General features: G+C 46.3%; 1 protein-coding gene across 3 annotated transcripts; it reads right to left on the bottom strand.

The window, feature by feature from the left end:
- Nucleotides 1-278: 278 nt before the first annotated feature.
- Nucleotides 279-19,584, bottom strand: LOC134517598 (broad substrate specificity ATP-binding cassette transporter ABCG2-like). 3 transcript variants are annotated; one of them, XM_063339252.1, is made up of 17 exons: nt 19,178-19,584; nt 17,440-17,477; nt 16,614-16,897; nt 15,995-16,054; nt 14,587-14,701; nt 12,136-12,288; nt 11,213-11,370; nt 9,958-10,109; nt 8,416-8,532; nt 7,399-7,664; nt 6,780-6,862; nt 6,310-6,399; nt 4,867-4,991; nt 4,350-4,504; nt 2,881-2,970; nt 1,539-1,651; nt 279-624 (listed from the first exon to the last, which is right to left on the bottom strand). In XM_063339252.1, the coding sequence occupies exons 2-17, from the start codon at nt 17,440-17,442 to the stop codon at nt 477-479; spliced, it is 2,112 nt and encodes a 703-aa protein (XP_063195322.1). In that variant the 5' UTR covers nt 17,443-17,477; nt 19,178-19,584; the 3' UTR covers nt 279-476. The 3 variants fall into 3 exon arrangements, with proteins under 3 accessions (XP_063195322.1, XP_063195323.1, XP_063195324.1); XM_063339253.1 differs by lacking the exon at nt 17,440-17,477; XM_063339254.1 differs by lacking the exons at nt 17,440-17,477; nt 19,178-19,584 and having other exon boundaries at nt 15,995-16,134; nt 16,614-16,748.
- Between the last annotated feature and the right edge of the window lie 693 nt (nt 19,585-20,277).

Here is a 20,277-nt window from a genome sequence, read left to right on the forward strand (position 1 = left end):
ACTTAACTCCAACTCAAATGCATCTCCAACATGCTGTGAATGGTCTCTGTCTCTCCTCAGATGTGACGAGCACTAACAAGGGGCAACATATTGATGCATAAATGCCATCATCACCTTATACCATTTGTGATGGAGAAGTTTACATGTTCAAAGGAAAAGGTTTCCCTATGGACATTTACTGTATAAGTTGGCCAAAGAAGAATAATGCTTGCCAAGACATAGTTTGATATGTACCTAAAGAATTACAAAAATTATATTCTTACAAAAAATGATGTATGCAATGTACATTAATGCATTTCTTCTTAAAAACCAAAATCATACAATCACATGGAGATCATGCCCCAGAAACAAGGGGACAGAGTTCCCATCTGAAGTCCAGTAAAGTGAGTTGAAATCTTTTGGCAAACTCCAGGAGGCCCTAGCAAGCTTTGCAGTTTTAAGACCGGAGAAGCTGCAGAGCAAGGCAACGCAGGAGTCTATGTGAACTTTCTCATAAACCGAAGTTTTGCGTAGGCAATGATAAGGAAGATAACAGTCATGCAGAAGAGAGCCACTATGTTTTCCCACATTGCCCAGTCAGTAGGTGCGATTCCTTGGCTGCACAGATATGCTTCACCAGAACACCTGCAGAAAAGCATGGGGGAGAAGTTTGCATTACTATGTGGTGCAAGTCTTCAGGTTGTTACTTTTATTCCTGCTCCACAAAGATTCTTCTACCCTCAACTCTGCAAAACAGGTGATGAAAAGAGAGTAACTTCATAACCTATCACTAAAAAAGCTTAAGGGACAAATCTAGAGCTCTAATTCTCATCTTTTTTCAGTACTATCCTAACTGTTATTTATAGATAACTGACAATTTATGAGTAAACCTGAGAACCACATTAAACCGTGGTGAGTGCAAAAGCATTAGTTTCACACAGCAATCATTGGAGGTCCATAGCAGGGGTTTGGGGTCCAAAAGCTGCAGAAACAATGCTCTAGCACGGTTCCCTGCAATGACCTCAGTTTGCCAGCCCTTTAGCACGTGTCATGAAATACTTGCATTGCTACAACCTAAGGTAGCAGTAGTCAAGATTTTAGACAGGGCAGTAGCACTGGCAGATAGCTACCTTGGCGCTCTGCTCTATCTGCAGGGAGCTTAATATTTACAAACAAGCTCTGAAGGGCAGGTGTGTTTCTGATCATGGGTCTGCTGCATCCCAACAACTTTGTAGCTGTCCACACGTTGCATTTCCATTGCTAAGTGACCCTGGGTTTGTTTTAAGAAAACTGATAAGCCAGGGCTAGGTTACCCAAAACAAAACTTAATTTAGCTCCTCTGCCTATTTTTAGGAGTAAAGTTCCATCCCTATTTCACTCTTGGATAATTGTGAAGTTTTACTATATAATCCTAAAATATGTTATTTTGGGATATATTATTGAGACTGGCCTGTGGGGGGTTATTCTGTGAATAATACAAAGATTTGAAACAGTCAGACTTCTCTTTAAGCAACCCACTACAATTCAGGCCCAAGAACCACCATGAGTTAGAGACTTACATTTCTCCTGAAGTATCGGGGGGACAACTGCCTGCATCTCCCACAGATGCTGTAACATTTGGATTCATCTCACCACAGAAGTAGAGATCTCTGTACTCATTCACTTGAAGAGCCTAGGGAAAGAGGCAGACACCAGATTTTTACAGAGTTAGCGATTTGGGGTGCTGAAACACCTTAAAGGAACTTGATTATTAGAATACACATATCACTATTCTTGGAATTGTTATGTTCAAGAGCTTTTTCTTTTGAAGCTCTTAAATCACTGCCTTTCTGAGGAACTGCTACAAGTTCTACATGCAGGATGGTTTGGTGTCTGAGTCTTTAGCTTCAAAGTTCATTTCAATGATTCAGGCATGCGTTTCTGGCTTGCCAGCTACAAGTTCCTGTTCATCCACTGTCATGTGGGTCAGTCTACTGAGCCAGAAACCATGTGGCTGCATGCAGATACCCCAGCACCAGCACACGAAGGCAGCTGGCACAGTCAGCCAAGGCAAGAAGGGAAGGGTTCCCTTGCACTGGGAACTCAGGGGTCACCTCCACGTTCAGCAACACTGATAAAATATCTCAGTGATACCCAAACAGGGGAGGTCTCACATCTCCCCCTCCCTGATCCTACCTTTCTCTTCCACTGCCGGTCAACATGGTCCTGCCCACACTATCCTTCATCATCTCCAGCATTCATTTCACTCATTTTTACTCAAAAGGTAGGAAACTGTTCCTCCCAAATAGGCTTGGCCAGGATGAAGACAGGAGATGGAAGCACAACTCCCACCTTTGACGAGCGGGTGACCTGCTATGTCGAATTACTGTGTTTCGAGCAGCTGCACCCTTAGCTTTCTGGTATCCCAGCTTCTTATTATTCATAAATGGCAGTAAGTCATACTTCACTTCAGAGGAAGCCACACTGAAGACTGAGACCATCAGGCATTACGGTAAATCCTTTAACCAGTTGGACAGTCATTAACCTCAGACCGGTCACCCAAACAGCAGCCTCTGGAGAGGCCATGCAATATTTGACTTTATCCTAAACAATAGGGATCAGCTATTCAGGCTAGGAATTAGTGCCTCACTGGACAGCTTGCTCCACTGCTGTCCAAGCAGCACTAATTTTGTGGCACGAAGGATTTGTTCAGTCTCTGAGACTTCTATCTCTCACACAGAGATTAACTTTTGCTTCCTTTTTGGGGTCGGCTGGTTTGTTCTTCTTTTACCATGTTCGCACAAGAAAAGAAAAAAACCACAATATGACTTTTAAGAGAACTTAATTTATACTCAAAACCTCTCCAGGGAGCAGCAGTGTGGCTACATTACTCACAGGAGAGCAACGCTACTTTCTACTCACAGTGAGGCCGTATCTGGGGATGCTGAAGTACTTGAGCCAGTTGAGCCAGCCCATTACGGAAGGGAGGTTTACTAAGAGGCCTGAAAAGATCTGAAATAGAACAGAATAGATTAATGAGTCACAGACTGTTTACTGCAAACAGGGCCATTCCTGCACAGATATCGGAGTTGCCCAGCAGAGGTGCACTGGGATAGACTGACCTCCTGCTGCTGTTATGCCTGTGCCTACAGGCATGAGATTCAAACCTTGCAGCAGTCCCAGGCAGCTGGCCCAACAGCACACCCAAATATTCTAATAGATAAAAAGCTACATCCACATGTGAGCTAAGAAGCATGCGTGCTAACAAGCTCTCACTCTGGAGGACTGTCCTATGGTGGAGCTAGCCAGAGGCTAAAGAAGGATGACTGGGAGATGAGGAAGTAGAGAAACAAGAAGGAAACCATGGGGAGCCTTAAGGGCTGTTATTGTTTTGGCTCTCTCCTCTGACCTACATCTTTTAACTATGCTCACTCCTGCCTGGAACAAGGTTTGCTCTTTTACTCCTTAGAACCACTGGACTTCATAGCTAACCATGATGCTTCAGGCTGTGCTTCATCACAAGTTTTTATGTGCTTATCCTGCTGTTTTTCAGGATGTGCACGTGCTGTTCCTTACACACTGTGACTTACATCAACATACATCAGCTGGCCATCATTACGCATGCCCACTTCTCACCCACAGCAAGCACTTGAAGCGATACACTCTCTTAGCTTATTGCAAATTGAAGCGTTAGGGATGTGCAGTGGGCTCAGAATATGTACACAGACAGATACACCTGACAGAAGGTACTTTTTACTCTAAGGTAACCTGATAGGTCTCACAGTCAGGAAGTTTCATCACTAACATTATCTCTTTGAAAAAGAATTCACATCCTTCATCTATAAGTAGTCAAAATTCCTTTCTCTCTCACTTGCTGTCTTCCCTAGAAGTCCTTGAAGAACAGTATGGAAGTAATTTCTGGAACCCAAAGGCAATAATAAATTGAAATAAAGAAAGAGTATGCTCCTACTAATCCCACTGGGCAATAAAATCAATTGATACAGGTTTATTTCAAGATCTTTTTCCTTTTAAATGATCTAGTTGATCACTTAGATTTCTATTACTGGAAATGTGAGATTTTTTTTTAAATCAATTTTTGTGAGGACAATTTACAAAAAACCACCCCACTTTTTTGGGGCACACTGTTTGCAAAGCTCTGGTGGCATCACACCTACTGAATCGCACCTGAGCAATGATCTGACCCTTAGATTACAAGTTGACAGAAGTATATCATTGACTATAGTGACAATAAAATCACAGGCTTGGGGCTGACATGCTACTGGACTGTGGCTTCTCAGCCTGCTTAGGGCTGGCTCAAGCCAGTCCTCTCAGCTTGTCTCAGCTGCTTCCTCACCTCCACCAAAGGAGCCCACACATCCTGCTATACTTACAAGCATCAGGACAAAACAAATAGTGATGAGCAGATTGGCTACAGCCACCACATCCATCCCAGCACTGATAGCCAGAGACATGGCCGTGGCAGTGTAGGACACCAGCACTAGGGTCAGCATGAAGAAGAAGAATCGGCCTGCAACAGCTTGGTACCCTGTCAAAAAACAGGAAGGAAAGAGTCTAGTAAGCAACCACATTATGAATCCCAGAGAGGTACCCTTGGACTCCTATACAAGACAGGGAAAGCAGGAAGAAAGACCAAGTTTGGAGTGGGCAGGAATTATGCATGCTCCAAAGGCCCAAAGAGCCCACTGAAAGATATGCTCAAGCAGGTCCCTGTCTTTGCTGGTGTCTCTGCCCCTGCCCCAGAGTCCTCCTAAGTCATGATGCCAAGCACTTAAATCAGCCGAAGGTTCAACTAGCTTCATGTTATAGGTATAGGAATTAAACTGTGGCTAAGTCAGAAATCAAATGTGTTGGAAGATGACAGGTTCAATGAAAGCATCAATTCTTTACCAATCATCCAGTAACTGATGCATGAGAATATGATGGCTGGAGCAGTTCTCATGGGCAGCAGATCTCCTATCATCAAGGCCAGGAAGTAGGCAGACACACGGTAATATCCACTGGTGTACTGATGGCTGTGAGGACAGGAAGGAGGGGAGTTGTACAGGTTTAGAGGTTATCTAGGAAGCAGGCTCAGCTTCTGTGTCTGGTTTATCCTGATTCGGTTTCTGTTCTCTCTACCACTGACTCCTTCTCTATATGCAAGTTGCTTATTTTCCTCTGTGTTATCACTTCCCACTCTGTAAAGTAAGGGCTGATCTATCTCACAGGCCCTGCAGTCATACTGAGAGCCCTCTGAGGAAAGTTGAGTGAAAGGCTACATGACTGCCAAGTAACATATTGGAAAAGAGCTCCTAAATCTCTTTTCAAAGAGAACGATCCTTAACACAAGAGCAGACTGCTGTTAACCGGAGGAACACTTCATCCACAGCTAACTCATGCAGCTGCTTCTGGGGAGGAGGAATGATACCCAACAATGGGAAAACACCTTTAGGACATCAACTCATCTCCAGTTCACAGGGCAATTAACTGTCATTACAATTGTTTTGCTGCTTAATGGAGCCCATGAAAAGATGCTTTAATTGGTGAGGTGCCAGAAGGCCCATCGACACAGCTAGTGAGCAGAGCAGACTGGCAAGAAGTGTCAGTGTTAGGGAAATTCATTCCTGAGCAGCTGTTAGGGGCAATATTAAGCTGCTCTGAACAACCTGTGGGTGGACATGTGCAGTCCAGGTACAAATCTTCAGTTTCTTCTTTACTGCACAGGATCTGTCTCTTGCCCTTTCATCCCCATGAGCTGGAGGCTATTCCAAACCACATTTTCAACATATATGTATATATACATGCATGTATATAATATATACACACACATTTACATACATATGCACACATACAAACACATATACATATAGACAGAGAGATGCGCTTGATTATTAGGGAGCTCTTGTAAGCCAGCCAGCAGGCCTCTTCATCTGAGTATCCCATGCGAAGCTTTTCCAAGAACTCTCCCTTCATCTTTGCACAGTCTTACCACTTTAGGACCATTGCAAGACGGTGTTTCAACCCTGTCAGCAAGAGGGCAGGCAGGGTTCAGTTTGTGCAGGATTCACATGCAGACTTCAAAAACAGCTTTTACCAAAAGTAGGTAGGAAAAGCACTTCGCAATAAACTGTGTCACAGCAAGCAAGTAAAAGCATTTTATTTCTCCCCTCCTTCTGCCACCTCTTAGCATTACAGCTCCCTGCTCTACAGACCAATTTAGCATTACTATTACAATCCGATGTTGCAAGGGAGCAATCAAGTCTTTGTTGGAAAACATTTTGTTTAGCCTCTAAGATACTCCCGCCACCTCACTCCAGGGTATGAGACACCGTTAAGTGCCTCACTACTTACACAAATAGTTTCTTGTCTCTGATGAACAGCTCAATTGCAGAGACGCTGGAAAAACACTGATTTGTGGTGACAAAAAACAAGGATCCAACCCTAGAAGGCAAAATAGAACAGTCAAAAAGAACGAAAAGGGAAAACAGCCTAGATCAAGACTGGCAGCCTCAGACATCATCATACCATCAAGTCAGTGATTTTCTATCTCTGTCCACAGAATGGAAGTATTTAATTGTGCTATTGTAATCTTAGCTGTAAAATCAGGTTTATTCCTTTATCTTCCCTTTCACATCTCCTTTGCACGTATGTGCAAGCCCGACAGAACTTAAAAGAACTCCAGCAACACCATGCTGCAGCGCACTGAGGCTTCTGAACCCAACCCTCCTTTGTGGCCCAAGTGGATCCCAAGGCCTTCCCTGTAGCTGAAACCTGTCTGCTACAGACAGAAAAATAAGCAAAGCTGTGGCTTTCCAACTTACCGATTCTGAATGCCACTTCGATCCAATTTTACACCAAAAAAGATAGCGCCCACAACCAAGGCTAGAATTATGGTCACTGCAATCTAGAATTGGAAAGAAGAAAGGGAAAAGGGAGTCCTTCAAATAAGTAAATAGAGACAAACTTCATATTAAGGCATATGCGGGGTTTAAGACTTACACCTGCCTAAAACTCTGCTTTGTGAGCCAAAGTATACCTATGACACACACAATTAAAAGCCTTATGGCAAATATTCCAGGTTTATCCTGTTCGCTTTTCTCCTTCCTCTGATCTTCTTTGGCTGAGGAAGGTTAGTAGAGACACAGTCAAAGAATAACCCAGCTTAAAATTTCAAGTGAAGGTCACCCTAGAAGCTCCCCATGTCAGCCACAGAATGAAGCATTTTTCTCCCCACTCTCCAAGTGTAGTAGTCCTTGTGCTACGAAGGAGACTTTTTTCAAAGGCAAGAAAGTTAGCTGGGCATCTCACTCCATGTAAGTGGTAGTGGCACAGGACTTCTGTTTCCTGAGCTGCCTTTGAAAACAGAAGTCTGTCCTACAAACTGCAGATTCTGGAACTGAGAGCAGAGGGAGTCTGAGACTTTTAGGAATTGTTACCTACTTGTGCAATGGAGGCTTGTGGGCTCCTGATGAGGTTTTTGAGGGAACGCTTGGACACCCAGTACAGCTGTGTGAGGAATCCATTTGCGTAGGTAATCTCATGCCCCTGCTTGGATAGTCTCTGCCTGCTTCCCCGTCCAAGCTCCACTTTCCGCAGTGCTTCCTTTGTGCTCTGATACAGGCTGGAGTTAAGATATTTCTGGTGCAGCACATCTACCACGCTGCTGTCCATGTTATCTTCTGTCACTCCATTTTCACTGCTCACCTCTGAGTAAGAAAGACAATATACGGCTTGTAATTTCCCATGAACCTTACCTTCAGACATGACCCATAAACATGCTCAGCCACTTTGGAGGCTGAAAAAAAATAAACAAAACAAAAATGCCAGGAGAATTTGAATTGTTCAAGCCTTGGCTCTGAGCTTAAGAGGCTAGCTTGAGTGAGTGGGTTTCCTTACAGTTTCCTAGCTAATCTGCCTGTTCTCTGTGGCACAAAAATGGCCAAATTCTTAGTCATCGATGTTGAGGGAAATCAATGTCTGCTCTGATCCACTTCCCCATCTCCAAAAAGCACCATTCCCTTATAATCCTTGTTAGAGAGTTTGTTATCTAATCTAGTTCCAGTCTTTCTCACTGCCCTGTAAATCCATTACTTCTTAGCCTATCTACCCTGTCTTCTCTGCAGCAGACTCTTATGTGACTGAAAACTTCTGTCTTCTGTCAGCTGTCTCTTGAGACTAAGCAAGTCTAGTTTTTCAGTCTTTCCCACATAGGTTTTGTAAATTACTGACATTTATCACTGCTCTTCTGTATTACTGAAGGAAGAAAAAAAATCCCTTTTACAAGTTTTCCGAGCTCTCTAAAGAAGACCAAAGCAAAGTGTATCTATTAGTAGGAAAAATAAAAAGATAATGAAGTGCCCTTAGACTGGAGGAAACTCGAAGAACAACAGCTTGCCATCACCACATACAACTTCCCTTCTACACCAGCCAACGGTGGATTTCTCCTTCACAAATTACCTTTTCCTGTGTCCACAGGTCTGTGATCTTCCTTGCTTGCTGCCACAGCAGTTGAATCACCATTTATGATATCAAGGAAGAAGTCAGCTGGATTGTTGAAGGGTTCACATTCATATCCTAAAAAAAAGAAAACCACACACCAAAAAAAAACCAAAAACCACACATGCAACATGTTTGTACTGCACAGAGCACAGCTTGGAAGGTCACTCACTCTCCTACAACCCTATTATAAAAAAAACTTCACCACTTTCCACGAGCATTAGTTTACAGCAGTAGAATGGCACAAACTTGAACATAGAAATTCCATCTAAATAAGGAGGAAGTTCTTTACTTTGAGGGTGGCAGAGCACTGGAACAGGCTGCCCAAAGAGGTGGTGGAGTCTCCATCTCTGGAGACATTCAAAACCCACCTGGATGCATTCCTGTGCAACCTGCTCTAGGTGACCCTGCTCTGGGAGGAGAGGTTGGACTAGATGATCTCCAGAGGTCCCTTCCAACCCTGACCATTCTATGATTTTGTGTAATAGACAGGATTTAGGAGACAGTGAATCTGAGGTATCTATACAGAGCTTCAAAGTTGCTTATTCTCTGTTGATTTCAGGTGAGGAAAAATCCTTAATTCGCTTTTACACAGCTCAGCATGGACAACTCTGGCCTCCTCAGTACTGTTTAACCACATCCCACTCTGAAAGACACACAGTTCCTCAACAGGGGTTGCTGGATGTCCGCCCTACAGCCTCAGATGCTTGCTCTAGAAGCACAGGTCTTGCTTGTGTTTCCTGGGTCACCAGGAAGAGGAAGGGCTGTCCAAGAGCAGCTTCTTATAATATGGTCCTAGCTATGGGATGAGGAGGCCAAAAATAAAAAAAATTAAAAAAATGCTTATTCTATAGCATTCCTGCGAGAAAGGAAGTGAGGTGGGATACTAGGAGGAGGAGGAGGAGTGAGATTGGTTAAAGCATCTCCCTTAAAGCCAAGGAAAGCTTACAATCCAACATGTCCACAGCTGCATCTAGACTAGACTGGGAATTCACTCCGCATTCTCTGTCCATTATAGCCATAAACCCTCACCCTGCTTTCTTGGAGCAGGGGCAGCCACCCAAGAGTGCAATTATTAACCCATCTTAAGACACACCATGATTTTGTCCTCTCAGTCACCCACCTGCTTTCAGACTACAGCAGGATTCTTCAATCGGCCCCTACGGATGGCTGACAGTCTGCAGGCTGTGGTTCAAAACCCACTGGGTCTGCCACCTAGGCCTGGTAGAACTACAAGCATCATCTTGTCTATTGTGCATCATGCTGCTAGATATCCAAGCAGTTTTTGTCCTGATGCAAGGCAAAACAAAGGCAGCAGAGCGCCATACCCTGTGTTGTCTGAAAAACTTCATTTTTATCATTTTGATTTTTTTCCTGTTCTAACATGACACTGTTCAGACTGTTTGCGTACAGCCTCTAGTAGTCTAGAGATAAAACAGCCCAGGACTGTTATCCAGTGCTAGGGTAAACTTATTAGCCAGACTCTTGGCACAGAAGACTTACCAATAGAACTAAAGTATTCCAGGGCCTGCTTTGCAGGACCATGGTACAGGACTTTTCCCAAAGCTAGTAATGTCAGACTGTCAAACAGCTTGAATATGGAATAGCGGGGCTGATGGATGGAAAATATGATGGTTCGCCCTCTTCTTGAGAGCCTGAAATAGAAACAAACATCTCTCAAATACACAGCACTTCGCATTTCAGAAAGGTCATGTTAACCCAAGCAAAAAATAAATATCCAAATCCAAGACAATTACTTGTTAACTTCTCAGGGTCTCAACCCAGAAAAACTTTCGTTCCCTCTTCCCTATCACTGTCAGATGCTGGCTGCAAGATCTTCAAGACAGCACCCATCATTACAAGAGACCATCACTGCAGTCTGGCCAGACAAAGTATGATGTTGCCTGTAGCTAGCAAAGGTTGAGGCCACAGCTGTGTATAAGCCTTCCTTACATGTTTTCTATGCCAGGCTCCAACTTGACTAACTGGAGTGGTCCCACTGCACTCAATGGCAGTCCCAGGCCTTACATAGCAGACTGTGGAAGCCTGGCCAGCTAAGATTTCTCTCAGCTCTTCTGCTGAAGATTTACTCTCTAGAAAAGTCAAAACTAGTTTTCCTTCAGGTTTGTCAGATACCATTTCAAGTACTTTAGTGCTGATGCCCAACAAGAATCCTTGCCGATCAAAGGCCTCTATCCACAAACAGCAGAGCACAATGTGCCCCCAAGCAGAACCAGACAACATGCTACAAACCCAGGAGGAGGGTCAGGAACTCATTCTCATTAAACAAGCTTTCTTTAGTCCTCTTCGTACCAGAAGACAGTTCATCTCCAAAATACAGAAGATGAATGTAAACACTGAGGGTAAACCTGCAGGTGAAGTCTGATCTGAGTTCAAGGCTGTTGCCAGAGCAGAGGAAAAGACTTTGTAATAGACTCAGCTGGAAGGCCAAGAAATTATGATTACAGGCCTGACCTCCCAGTCCACCACTCTCCGTGGCAAAGGGAAACTGTCCAAGCTACATCTGCTTTTTGGGCTCCAATCCAATGCTTGCTGTGGAAGGACTCCCATCAACTTCAAAAAGCTTTGGACAAGGCCCAGAGAAATAATTCAGTACCACTTCTGAGTCTATTTGTCTAGACTTTTTTTTAATTTTTTTTTCCAGAGCACTGTAGCTACTCAGTTATAACAGCATTCCTTTTTTTACTAATGAGCTGACCACAAAATTGCAGCAGAGCCCTGAAGAACTGACTCTTACTTCTTCAAGAGGATGAGGACCGCATTGGCTGTGCTGGCGTCAAGGCCAGTTGTTGGCTCATCCAGAAAAAGGACTGGTGGCTCTGTGATGAGCTCCATCCCAATGTTGGTTCTCTTCCGTTCCCCTCCAGACACTCCCCGGATCAATTCGGTTCCTACCTACAAGCAGAAGAAATCAGGTATTTGCAACAAGACCTAGTCAGTGCATGCTCTGGAGTTCAGGGCTCTCCACACCCAGCAGCCCTTTTCATTTTCAGAGTCACATTAGCGAACCCCAGGGCCAGCAGCAGATGATGGGTCTGACTCGGTGAAAGGGACTACGTAGCAGTAAGCAGAGCCTGATTTTCAGAGGTACCAGGCACCTTATGACTTCAGGGAACAAGGATGACACTGACAAGGAAGAGCCAGAATGAGGCCATAGCAGCCAGAGGTGGCACTGGCATTCAGGGATGTCTTGTTGGTCAGCTCGCCTGCTGCTCAAGTAAGAGTGGGGTAAGTAAAGTAAAAGTAGAGTAAAAATGCTGCTGAGAGGAACAAGCTCTGCACAGAATTTCTCCATCACAGCCCAGCTTCCTACCCCTCACAGCTTTCAGCACTCTAAAAACAATTTCCCTGTCTTGTCCCACAAAGCCAGGAAGCAACTGAACAGCTTTCCAAGGTGCAATGACTAGGCGACTTTTTCCCCTCTGAACTTACACAACATGCTGGACATGGTCCAAAATCTTCCCCTTTTAATATCAAATACACATACCTCTTTACAAGCTATCTCCTGAGCTGGAGACTGATTTCTTGTGTGCAGTATGGTTAACTCAGGTTCCCGCTTAGCTTAGCATAGCTGCTCTACATACGCCATACTGCACAGAGCTGAGCAGTTCAGTTTCCAGAGGTGGTATGATTTCTGAGAAAGGCGTTCTCACTGCTCACCTTAGCATCAGCCACTTTGTTTAATCCCAGCTCGCTGATTATCTGGGTGACTCGCTCTTCCTTCTCTTGAACGCTGATGGAGCTGGGCAGTCGCAGGGCAGCAGAGAAGTGCAGGTTCTCCCTCACCGTCATTGTGCCCATGACAACATCATCCTGAAAGGAGTACAAACGGACAGTTGGAAAGCCTCCTTCTCAGCTACCTGGCCAAGCACCGGAGTCCCTGTAGTGGCAGTTTTGATAAGCTATTTGTGGACTATCGGGGAAACTGGACTGAGGGACAACCTCTTCTTCAAGACTTACAGGACATGAAGTTCAAGGTCACTCAGTAGCAGTCAAGGGGAGAATGCAGCTCTGCAGGCTCCCAGCTTACACCAAGCATCACCTCAGCCTGCTTTCAGGCTCAGGAGTCGAAGTGCAGACGGTAGCGTTCCGTACTGCACATGCACTTTCCTTACCAGCCAAAGGGAGGCAGAGCAGGAGGCTGGTTTTGTAAACTTCTGCCAGTCCACCTGAAGCGAAGGGACATTGCTAGTACTCAGTGTTCGAGACACTCAGGGAGTCAGCAGCTGGCAGCAGCTGCTCAGAGAAACAAGAGTATTGCACCAAGATGCTCCTGATTTTTTCCATGTTTCAACTATCTATAACTCTTGGGCACAAAACCTTATTCTAAGGGCTACCCCTTTAGAAAAACTTCAACAGTTACATGCATTTTGAGTAAGAATCAAATCTATCCAGCTGACAAACATCTGGGCAGCCTACACCAACCTGTAACAACCATGAGCCAAACAGAGTTGAGGCCGGGTCCATCCAGAGCTCCATGCCTCTCCAGCACCCCTGCTTTGATATTCAAGCCAATTTTGCATCCTACCATATGACAACAGAAGGGTGGCAATACTGGGCAGCTGCTGGGGAACATGGATGTTAATCAGGCATCTTGCAAATCTAGTGCCCTTTTAGAAGAAGACGCAGCCCCTAAGCTGCAGGGCAGCAGATTCTTGCCTGCTCTGGGACTCCTTCCACATCAGAGGTAGGTGATCAGCAGGACAAAGGATGTGCCAGCCAACCATGTTTGGCACTGGAAGTAAGAGAGGAAGACTGAACATGCTGCTGTGCTAGAACTGTGTGACAGATTACTCAGGGTGTAGTGTTATGATAAACTGGCTTTGCTGCCAAAGCTGGTTTAGGAATTTCCTGCCATCACTTCCCTCCCCACACACCCTCAGTCTCTCACGCTAGCCTCCCATTGCCCATCCTCAGATCCACCAATACAACTGTTGGGTCACCACATTGGAAACTAAACTGTGAATTTAAGCTACTTTAACACCAAACATAGCAAGTGAGGGTGTCATGCCACAGTTTGTAAGGCATGAGTGGAGAGACCAGTAGCAGCTTTACAAGATTAACACATGACTTAGCAAGTCTGTATGCTCATCTGCAAAGAATTGACCCTATAAGTATGTATGTATTTATGTATTTAGACCTTGAGTGTTGTTTGTAGTCTTTCAGACATCTTTATTGATCTAGGGAGTACTGCACAGGGGTGAGAGGGCAAAAAGTCCATTTAATGTCTCGCCTAGTTGCCTATCATTTTGAGGTTAAGTTTTGTTGCTTTGGACACTTGAGATACAAATGTCTCAAACCAGGACCACCTGCAAGAAACTTCCTGGCCATTCATGAAACACTGAGCATTTGGGGATCTTTGACCTGCAGGATCAAGACTCGGCATCAGTCTCGTCACATCCATCCTCCCAGAGCCCCCCAGCTGGCAGCTTTCAGAAGAGCTGCCTATTTCACATCTGCCTGCAGTCAGAAGCCTGGATGGTTTCCAGATTTGGCTGCTCATATGGCTGCCAGGAATCCCCTTCTCCTCAGCTCCCCCAGGGCTTTGAGGGTCTATTATTGGTCCGGGCCTCCACCCACTTCCGCAGATTCAGCTGGCTTTTCCTGTCTCTGAGTGGAACGAAGCTCTGTCCCAGCCAGCCAGAATCAGAGGAAGAACAGCAGGGATCTATTTACTTCCTAGAATTATTGTCTGATAGTTTGAAGGTACTTCTGCCAGCTAGAACTGCTTTTGAGTTTTACAACAAGAGATTTTGGGTGTTGTGGGTTTTTTCCTCACCTTTTTTTTTTTTTTTTAAACTCTTGCTAGTACTTCAGGGCAGAGCCCAAAGAACAAGCCACAGTAGCTCTGTGGTTTGGGCATCCGTGTGGCTTTGGGAAGACAAACACCTCCATGCTTGTCTTGGTTGGAGTAATAGTTTGATCCTCTTGTCTTCCATATCCCAGAAAAATACTAAATACTGTAACATCTGAGTTATCACATTGTATTATTATCACTCTGTAGCCATCATTGAAGATTACCTAACTTAGTAGTTTGTGCTTTGCTCATCTTATGCAGTTTTCCCTCCCAAGGGCTCCCAGGCTTCCAGGCTCATGAAGGCAGTTACTCACCTGCACAACATATCCTGAGATGCACTTGAAATTCGGAGGTTGTGGGATGCCGTCTATAAGCACTTCTCCAGACAGGCCTGCTGGGTCCTTTCTGGCAGCCAGCACATCTAGGAGACTTCAGACAAACACCAGGCATTAGGTTTTGCCATAACAGCTGCTTTTACCTTTAACTGGGGCAGTGCCACCAGTCAGGACTGCAGTCACAGCCTGCTCAAGGCATGCTGCAAACCAAAGGGCACAGAAAGGGGCAGCCTCTACTCTGGGAGCTTTGTACAGAAAGCCTGGTGTAAATAGAGGCTTTTCCAGCAGCAGGTGTGCCCCAGGAGTATGGTAGTATACAGACCCCCACAATTCACCGCCGTCAACCCCCTGCAGACATAAACTCAGTCTCCGTATTAACAGCTAACCTCCAATGCACATAGACAAAAGCACCCTGCCGAGTAGCTGCAGTCTGCTCTCCAGCCAGGGGAGCACAGAAGTAACTACTTTGATCTCAAGGAAATTAATCCAAATGGGCATAAACAAGACTAGAGTAAAGGTTAATTTTATAAAGTAATTTTGTTTTAACATATCACTGGATTCTCCTTGCTGCCAAAGCAGAGGCCAGCCTGTCTGCTAGGTAAGTAAACACCACCCTGATGAAGTGCTGCTCTTGAAAACATCCTGATTAGCCAAGAGTCTCCTTAGAGAGGAATACCAAGCGTCACCACAAAGATACACCTGTGTGAACTCTGGCCACACTTGCCCAGTCTCTGACATTCTCAAAGGCAGAGAGTGACAAAGAGCTCTCTTACCATGGTTATACGGGAGAGAAAACAGCATCAGTACTGGCTGGAGATAGTCTGCATGGTATTTTTCTGTGTTTTCATCCAAAGAACTCAAGCACATGTGCACACCCACCACCAGGCCACAGCCAAGTTGGGGGTAAGGATCCAGAACATCCTACAGACTGACGTTACACCATGTTCCTGTCAGTTGTTAGAGTGGGGTTTGGCCTAGCATCTTCAAGGAAGTCTCGCTGCAGTGACTTCACAGGGGATGACATCTCTTCTGCCCCGAAGGAGCTTACACCCCCTCCCTAACCCATTACAGGTCTAGGACGGAGCCTACATCTGAGCTCCAGTCACCCCAGTTCAGCCTGGTATCTTAACTCAGGCCACCGCCAAAGGTGACTGCAGTAATATGGACCATCAGCTGGAGCAGATGAGGGGTGTGACACTGCTGCAGGGCAAGAACTCCAGCAAAGCCAACAGCAGCAGGCCACGAGGTCAGACTGCATCACCAGATTTCTCATGGGTGTGCAAAGGTCTGAGCCTGCATATCCCTCACATCTCCCCCAACCCTCAGAACCCCAAATCCTCTTTGACCAGCTGACTGTCCATTCAAAGGAGCAGAAAAAAGTACTCACGAAGATTTACCGCTCCCTGTTGGCCCCAGGATAGCATTCAAGCCTGGCTTCATAATGCCACTGGAAGAAGGAAAGAGTTATTTCCAAATGGAGGACTGTTCACATGCAGCTCATAGTAGAGGTAAGGTGTGAACAAAATGCTGTTGAAAGGAAAACTTGGAGATTATTAAAAACTCCTCCTTAAATCTGAAACCAATAAGCATTTTTCCTTTCTTGTCCCAGACTGCCAGAACTGGACATAAAAAGCAATCTACAAAAGACAAAAATTGTCTTCCCTGCTGAGCTGAGTCTTGAAAAGAAGACACAACTGCTCTCTGCTGCTCATTTCCTCTGACTACAGCTTGAACCATAGTTAAGGGAACCCTCAGATCTTCTGGCAGAAGAGTTCATGCAAGTGTAGTCCTAATTTGCTCAGATCAATAACTGAAGCTGCTCCAGCTACATCCCGGTTATTTTGCCTAAAAGCAAATTAGAAAGTGCTCACATGAACTGTGGACTGGCAGGAGGGTAGTCATTTCTTTACCAGCACAGCTGGATCTGGAAGGTGACACTGAGGTCACTGATTCACAGCAGCAGATTAATTCCTACCCTCCGTTATTTTATTTAAGCAAGAACTTACTAGACATTATGAAGGATCTTCTTTTCCACAGTTTTCCGTTTACATAGGAATCCACTGGACTGCTTAACGGAGTACTGGATGTTATGGAAACTCACAACAGAACCCCGAGGAGATCGGAGAGACTCTCGTGTTGGAAGAGAACGTTGGAAATTGCCCACTCCTTCCTCTTCTCCAACAGAAATAATGCTGTGATCAAATGTGTCTGCCATCATGTCCTTGTTACACAAGTCAAGCTCCACTGCATGGAGTATTTTGAGGTCACTGTTGTTTTGAGCAGTTCCCATCTGTTGAGACAAAGAACACAAAAACATGCAGGGAAGGAGACACGTGAGCAACAATTTCTGCAGAAAGTGTCTTGGAAAAGCAAGTTCATGCACACCACACCAATCCTTACACATGCCAAGTTTCCAAAAGGATGGACATCCGCACTGGAAGACATCCAGTAGTCCCCAAAGGCATGGAAACCCACAGATTTAGAACAATACACATCGCCTTTAGGAACGAGACATGTATGTTCTTGAAGTGATGCTAGCTCAAAGAGCATCTAATGACGTACAAACCAAGCCCATCTGTGATGGGGGACTACAAATGCAAGCTGCTACCACTTAAGCTAAAGAGACTCAAGCTCCCCTCCTTCAGGCGTAACATGCTAACCCCCACAAAGCCAGCAGAGAAAACCTATTCATGAATCTGTATGAAGAACCACAGGAAGAAAAATGGTTGTGCTGATGAAAATGAAAGCCAGTCACATGCATCTTGTTCACTGGCACAAGTTTGTTTCAGAGATACCAATGTGATTAAAATGACAGTTACACATGTTGCTTACCATGTTTCAGTCACACCAGTTATCAAGATGCTTCACAACTACAAATAGGAAGAGAGAAATGTCTGTAGGCGCCATTTACGCTGAAGAACAGCAAGAGATCCCCCTCCCATAGGGAGGAATCTTGGGACATGCCACACTAAGAAAAACATGGTATAAACTGGTACATAAGGAAAATTAAATATGGTATCTATTTATAATCCCAAAGTTATAAAGCATTCTGGTTCAAGCAGACAGGCTGCCTCTGTAGCTCAGGATGGGAGCACCTGAAAGGGAAGACACGCCAACAGCAAAGGGAAGGAACTGTTCTCCCTGCCCATGCATCAGAGCCTACATCACAGGAAATATATCGATATGGGTATAACCATTAATATTGATTCACTTATTAATCACAGCAGCAGAGCTCATTTGTCAAGAGGCTGCTTTGCTTTCTGTTGCTGTAAGTGATGGAGACCAAGTTTGGATCCCTCTGCCCACTTAAAAAAAAAAAAAAAAAAAAAAAGGAAAAAGTTTAAAGTTCCTGCCTTGATGTTACATGTGAAGAACTTGGAAACCCTGCAGTCCCCAAGTTCTGCAGCCTATGCAAGGCCTGGGCTGTACCCTGCCTTATAGCCTGGTGCCCTCACAGCTGTAAACCTTCCCATCCCCTTTCCAGGTAACTCCAACAAGGAAGAGAGGAATTACTACATGCCCCTTCCAGAAATCAAACACGACAGGTTAGACTAACACAAGTTAGTCTAATCATTTACTTTCCTTCTAGCTGCTGGCATGAATGTGTTTGTTGGGAAGCTAAAAATTTACTGTGATGTTGCAGAAAGCCAAGGCGGTCACCAGGCTAACCAAGAGAGCAAGGAGAGAGAACTGCCCACAAAGACATCCACAGCTGGTTACTCAGGTTTTGTGAGAAGGCAGATATATCCCACCATCATCTTTTAGCCCACTCTCTGCACTTTTTTCCTCCCAGGACTGATAACCAGTAGGACCAACAACATCCATCACTGCAGTAGAAGTGGATTTCTCAGAGAGACAATCGTCCTTTTAAGAAACTGGAACTACAAGAGACCAATTTAAAGAAACAAGAATTACCCTTTCCTCTCCACTTAAAGCTCAAGAAGTTGCAGTAGTTGTTTCCTGTATAAGTAAAATAAAAGTGGGGAGTGGGAAGGGTTGTTTAGCTTGGACACATCCTGAACTCTAAGGCTAGTCACCCCTGGGAAAACCTTGCTATGGGAAACAAAAAAGGATATGCTGGTTACATCAGCAAGAGAAGGCTTATATGCTTGAAAGGTTGCACAACAGATCAGAAGAAAAAAAAAAAAAACGTCAGGATGACAGTGACACCGGGGGCAAAGACCCGGTTAGACTTTTGAACACTGAGCTGTCTTGTATACCTCACATCTGTTCTGGGTGGGTTCTGTAGTTTATTACACCAAAAACGCTGTTATACCGGTTTTTGCAAAGTTACTAATTAGCACGGCAAGCTAAACCGCTGCTGCGGGTGTGTGCAAGGATGACAGGAGGATGAGAAAAGCTTAGCAGAGGCTACAGGTGGGACTAGGCGGCCGCAGCACCTCCCAGGCGGTGTCCCCTACCCTCGCCCCCACGGGCCGGTTCCGCTACTGAGCCGCGAACCGACCCGGCCCAACCGAGCCCCGCGTTCCCCCCCGAGCCCGAGCCCCCACCCGCAGCGGGGCAGCCCCGCGCCCCGCCCGACGAAGGGCTCCGCTCCCCGCGCCGTTACCTCCGGGCTGCCGCGGCGCTCCAGGCGGCGGCGACGATGCTCTAGCGGCGGCTCTGCCTTGGCGGGCGTTTTATAACCGGGTCCGGGCGACGGGTTACATAAACCGGCGGCGGGGAGTGCCCGGCGCTGTCACGCAAACCCCGCCGGGACGCGGGCAGGGGCAGCGGGGATGGAGCCCCGCTTCCCCAGGCACTGCGGCCCGGCCCGGCCCGGCCCGCGGCTGCGAGACCCCCGGGGCGGGGCCGCCCCCGAAGTTGAGCAGCCCCCTGCTGCGTGGGCTGTGACAGGGGCGCCGGTCGCGATAGGGGCGCCCGTTCCGCCGGCCGGCGGCGTGGCGGAGCCCCCCGTGCCCCGGGATGGCGAGGGCAGCCCCACGCCGTCAGCCCGCCCTCCCGGGGCGGGGAGAGGAGGAGGAGGAGGAGGAGGAGTAGGGGGGAGAAGCAACGTGGTTCTCTCGTTGGAAACCACCGAAGAGCGGGGAACGGGCCGTCGGACATGCCCGGTGAATTTTCCGCCGCTCCCGCGCATTCCCGGTACGGCTCGGGGTGGGAAGCAGCACCCGCTCTCTTCTCCTGTCCTCCCACCTTCGGGGAAGGTCATCGCACCCAGGGGATGGTTCCAGTCCACCTGGGTCACCTGAGGCCACAGGCGGGCCTGGGAGCCCCTCCAAGGGTGGCACTGCCCCACTGATCTCAGGCCGTCAGAGGCAGTGTGCTTCTCTTGCCCCTGCTGGGCCCAAGGCGCTCACAGCAGCCCACTGGGGTCACCCGTTGTCCCGTTGGACAGCCTCTCTGAGCTGCCATGTGTTCCCAGCTAGGAGAATGTGTGAAAGCAGGAAGATCAGATTTCCTTCCATTTGTTGTCAGGGCTTCTCGTCGGCCTCCTGTTCCCAAGCACTGTCGTCTTTATAAATAAACTCACTCTCCCCAGACTCCTCGGTGTTGTGAACGCAGGAAAAGCCCGCTTTTATGGTTTATAAGTATGATTTATAGCAGAGCTGTCAAGTCACCATGTTAATTGCCTCCGGCTTGACTACCCTCTGCAGTTCCATACAGCATTGTTTTTTTCCCTAACACCAGCTCTCGCTATATCAATTTAAG

This window comes from Chroicocephalus ridibundus, chromosome 6 (genome assembly GCF_963924245.1).
Source record: "Chroicocephalus ridibundus chromosome 6, bChrRid1.1, whole genome shotgun sequence".
NCBI lineage: Eukaryota > Metazoa > Chordata > Aves > Charadriiformes > Laridae > Chroicocephalus > Chroicocephalus ridibundus.

Coding starts and splice junctions, on each gene's coding strand:
- LOC134517598 (XM_063339252.1), bottom strand. Junction 11,371..12,135: donor ACAAAGTGGCTGATGCTAAG/GTGAGCAGTGAG, acceptor TTCTGCTTGTAG/GTAGGAACCGAATTGATCCG. Junction 6,400..6,779: donor CGAAGTGGCATTCAGAATCG/GTAAGTTGGAAA, acceptor TTTGCCTTCTAG/GGTTGGATCCTTGTTTTTTG.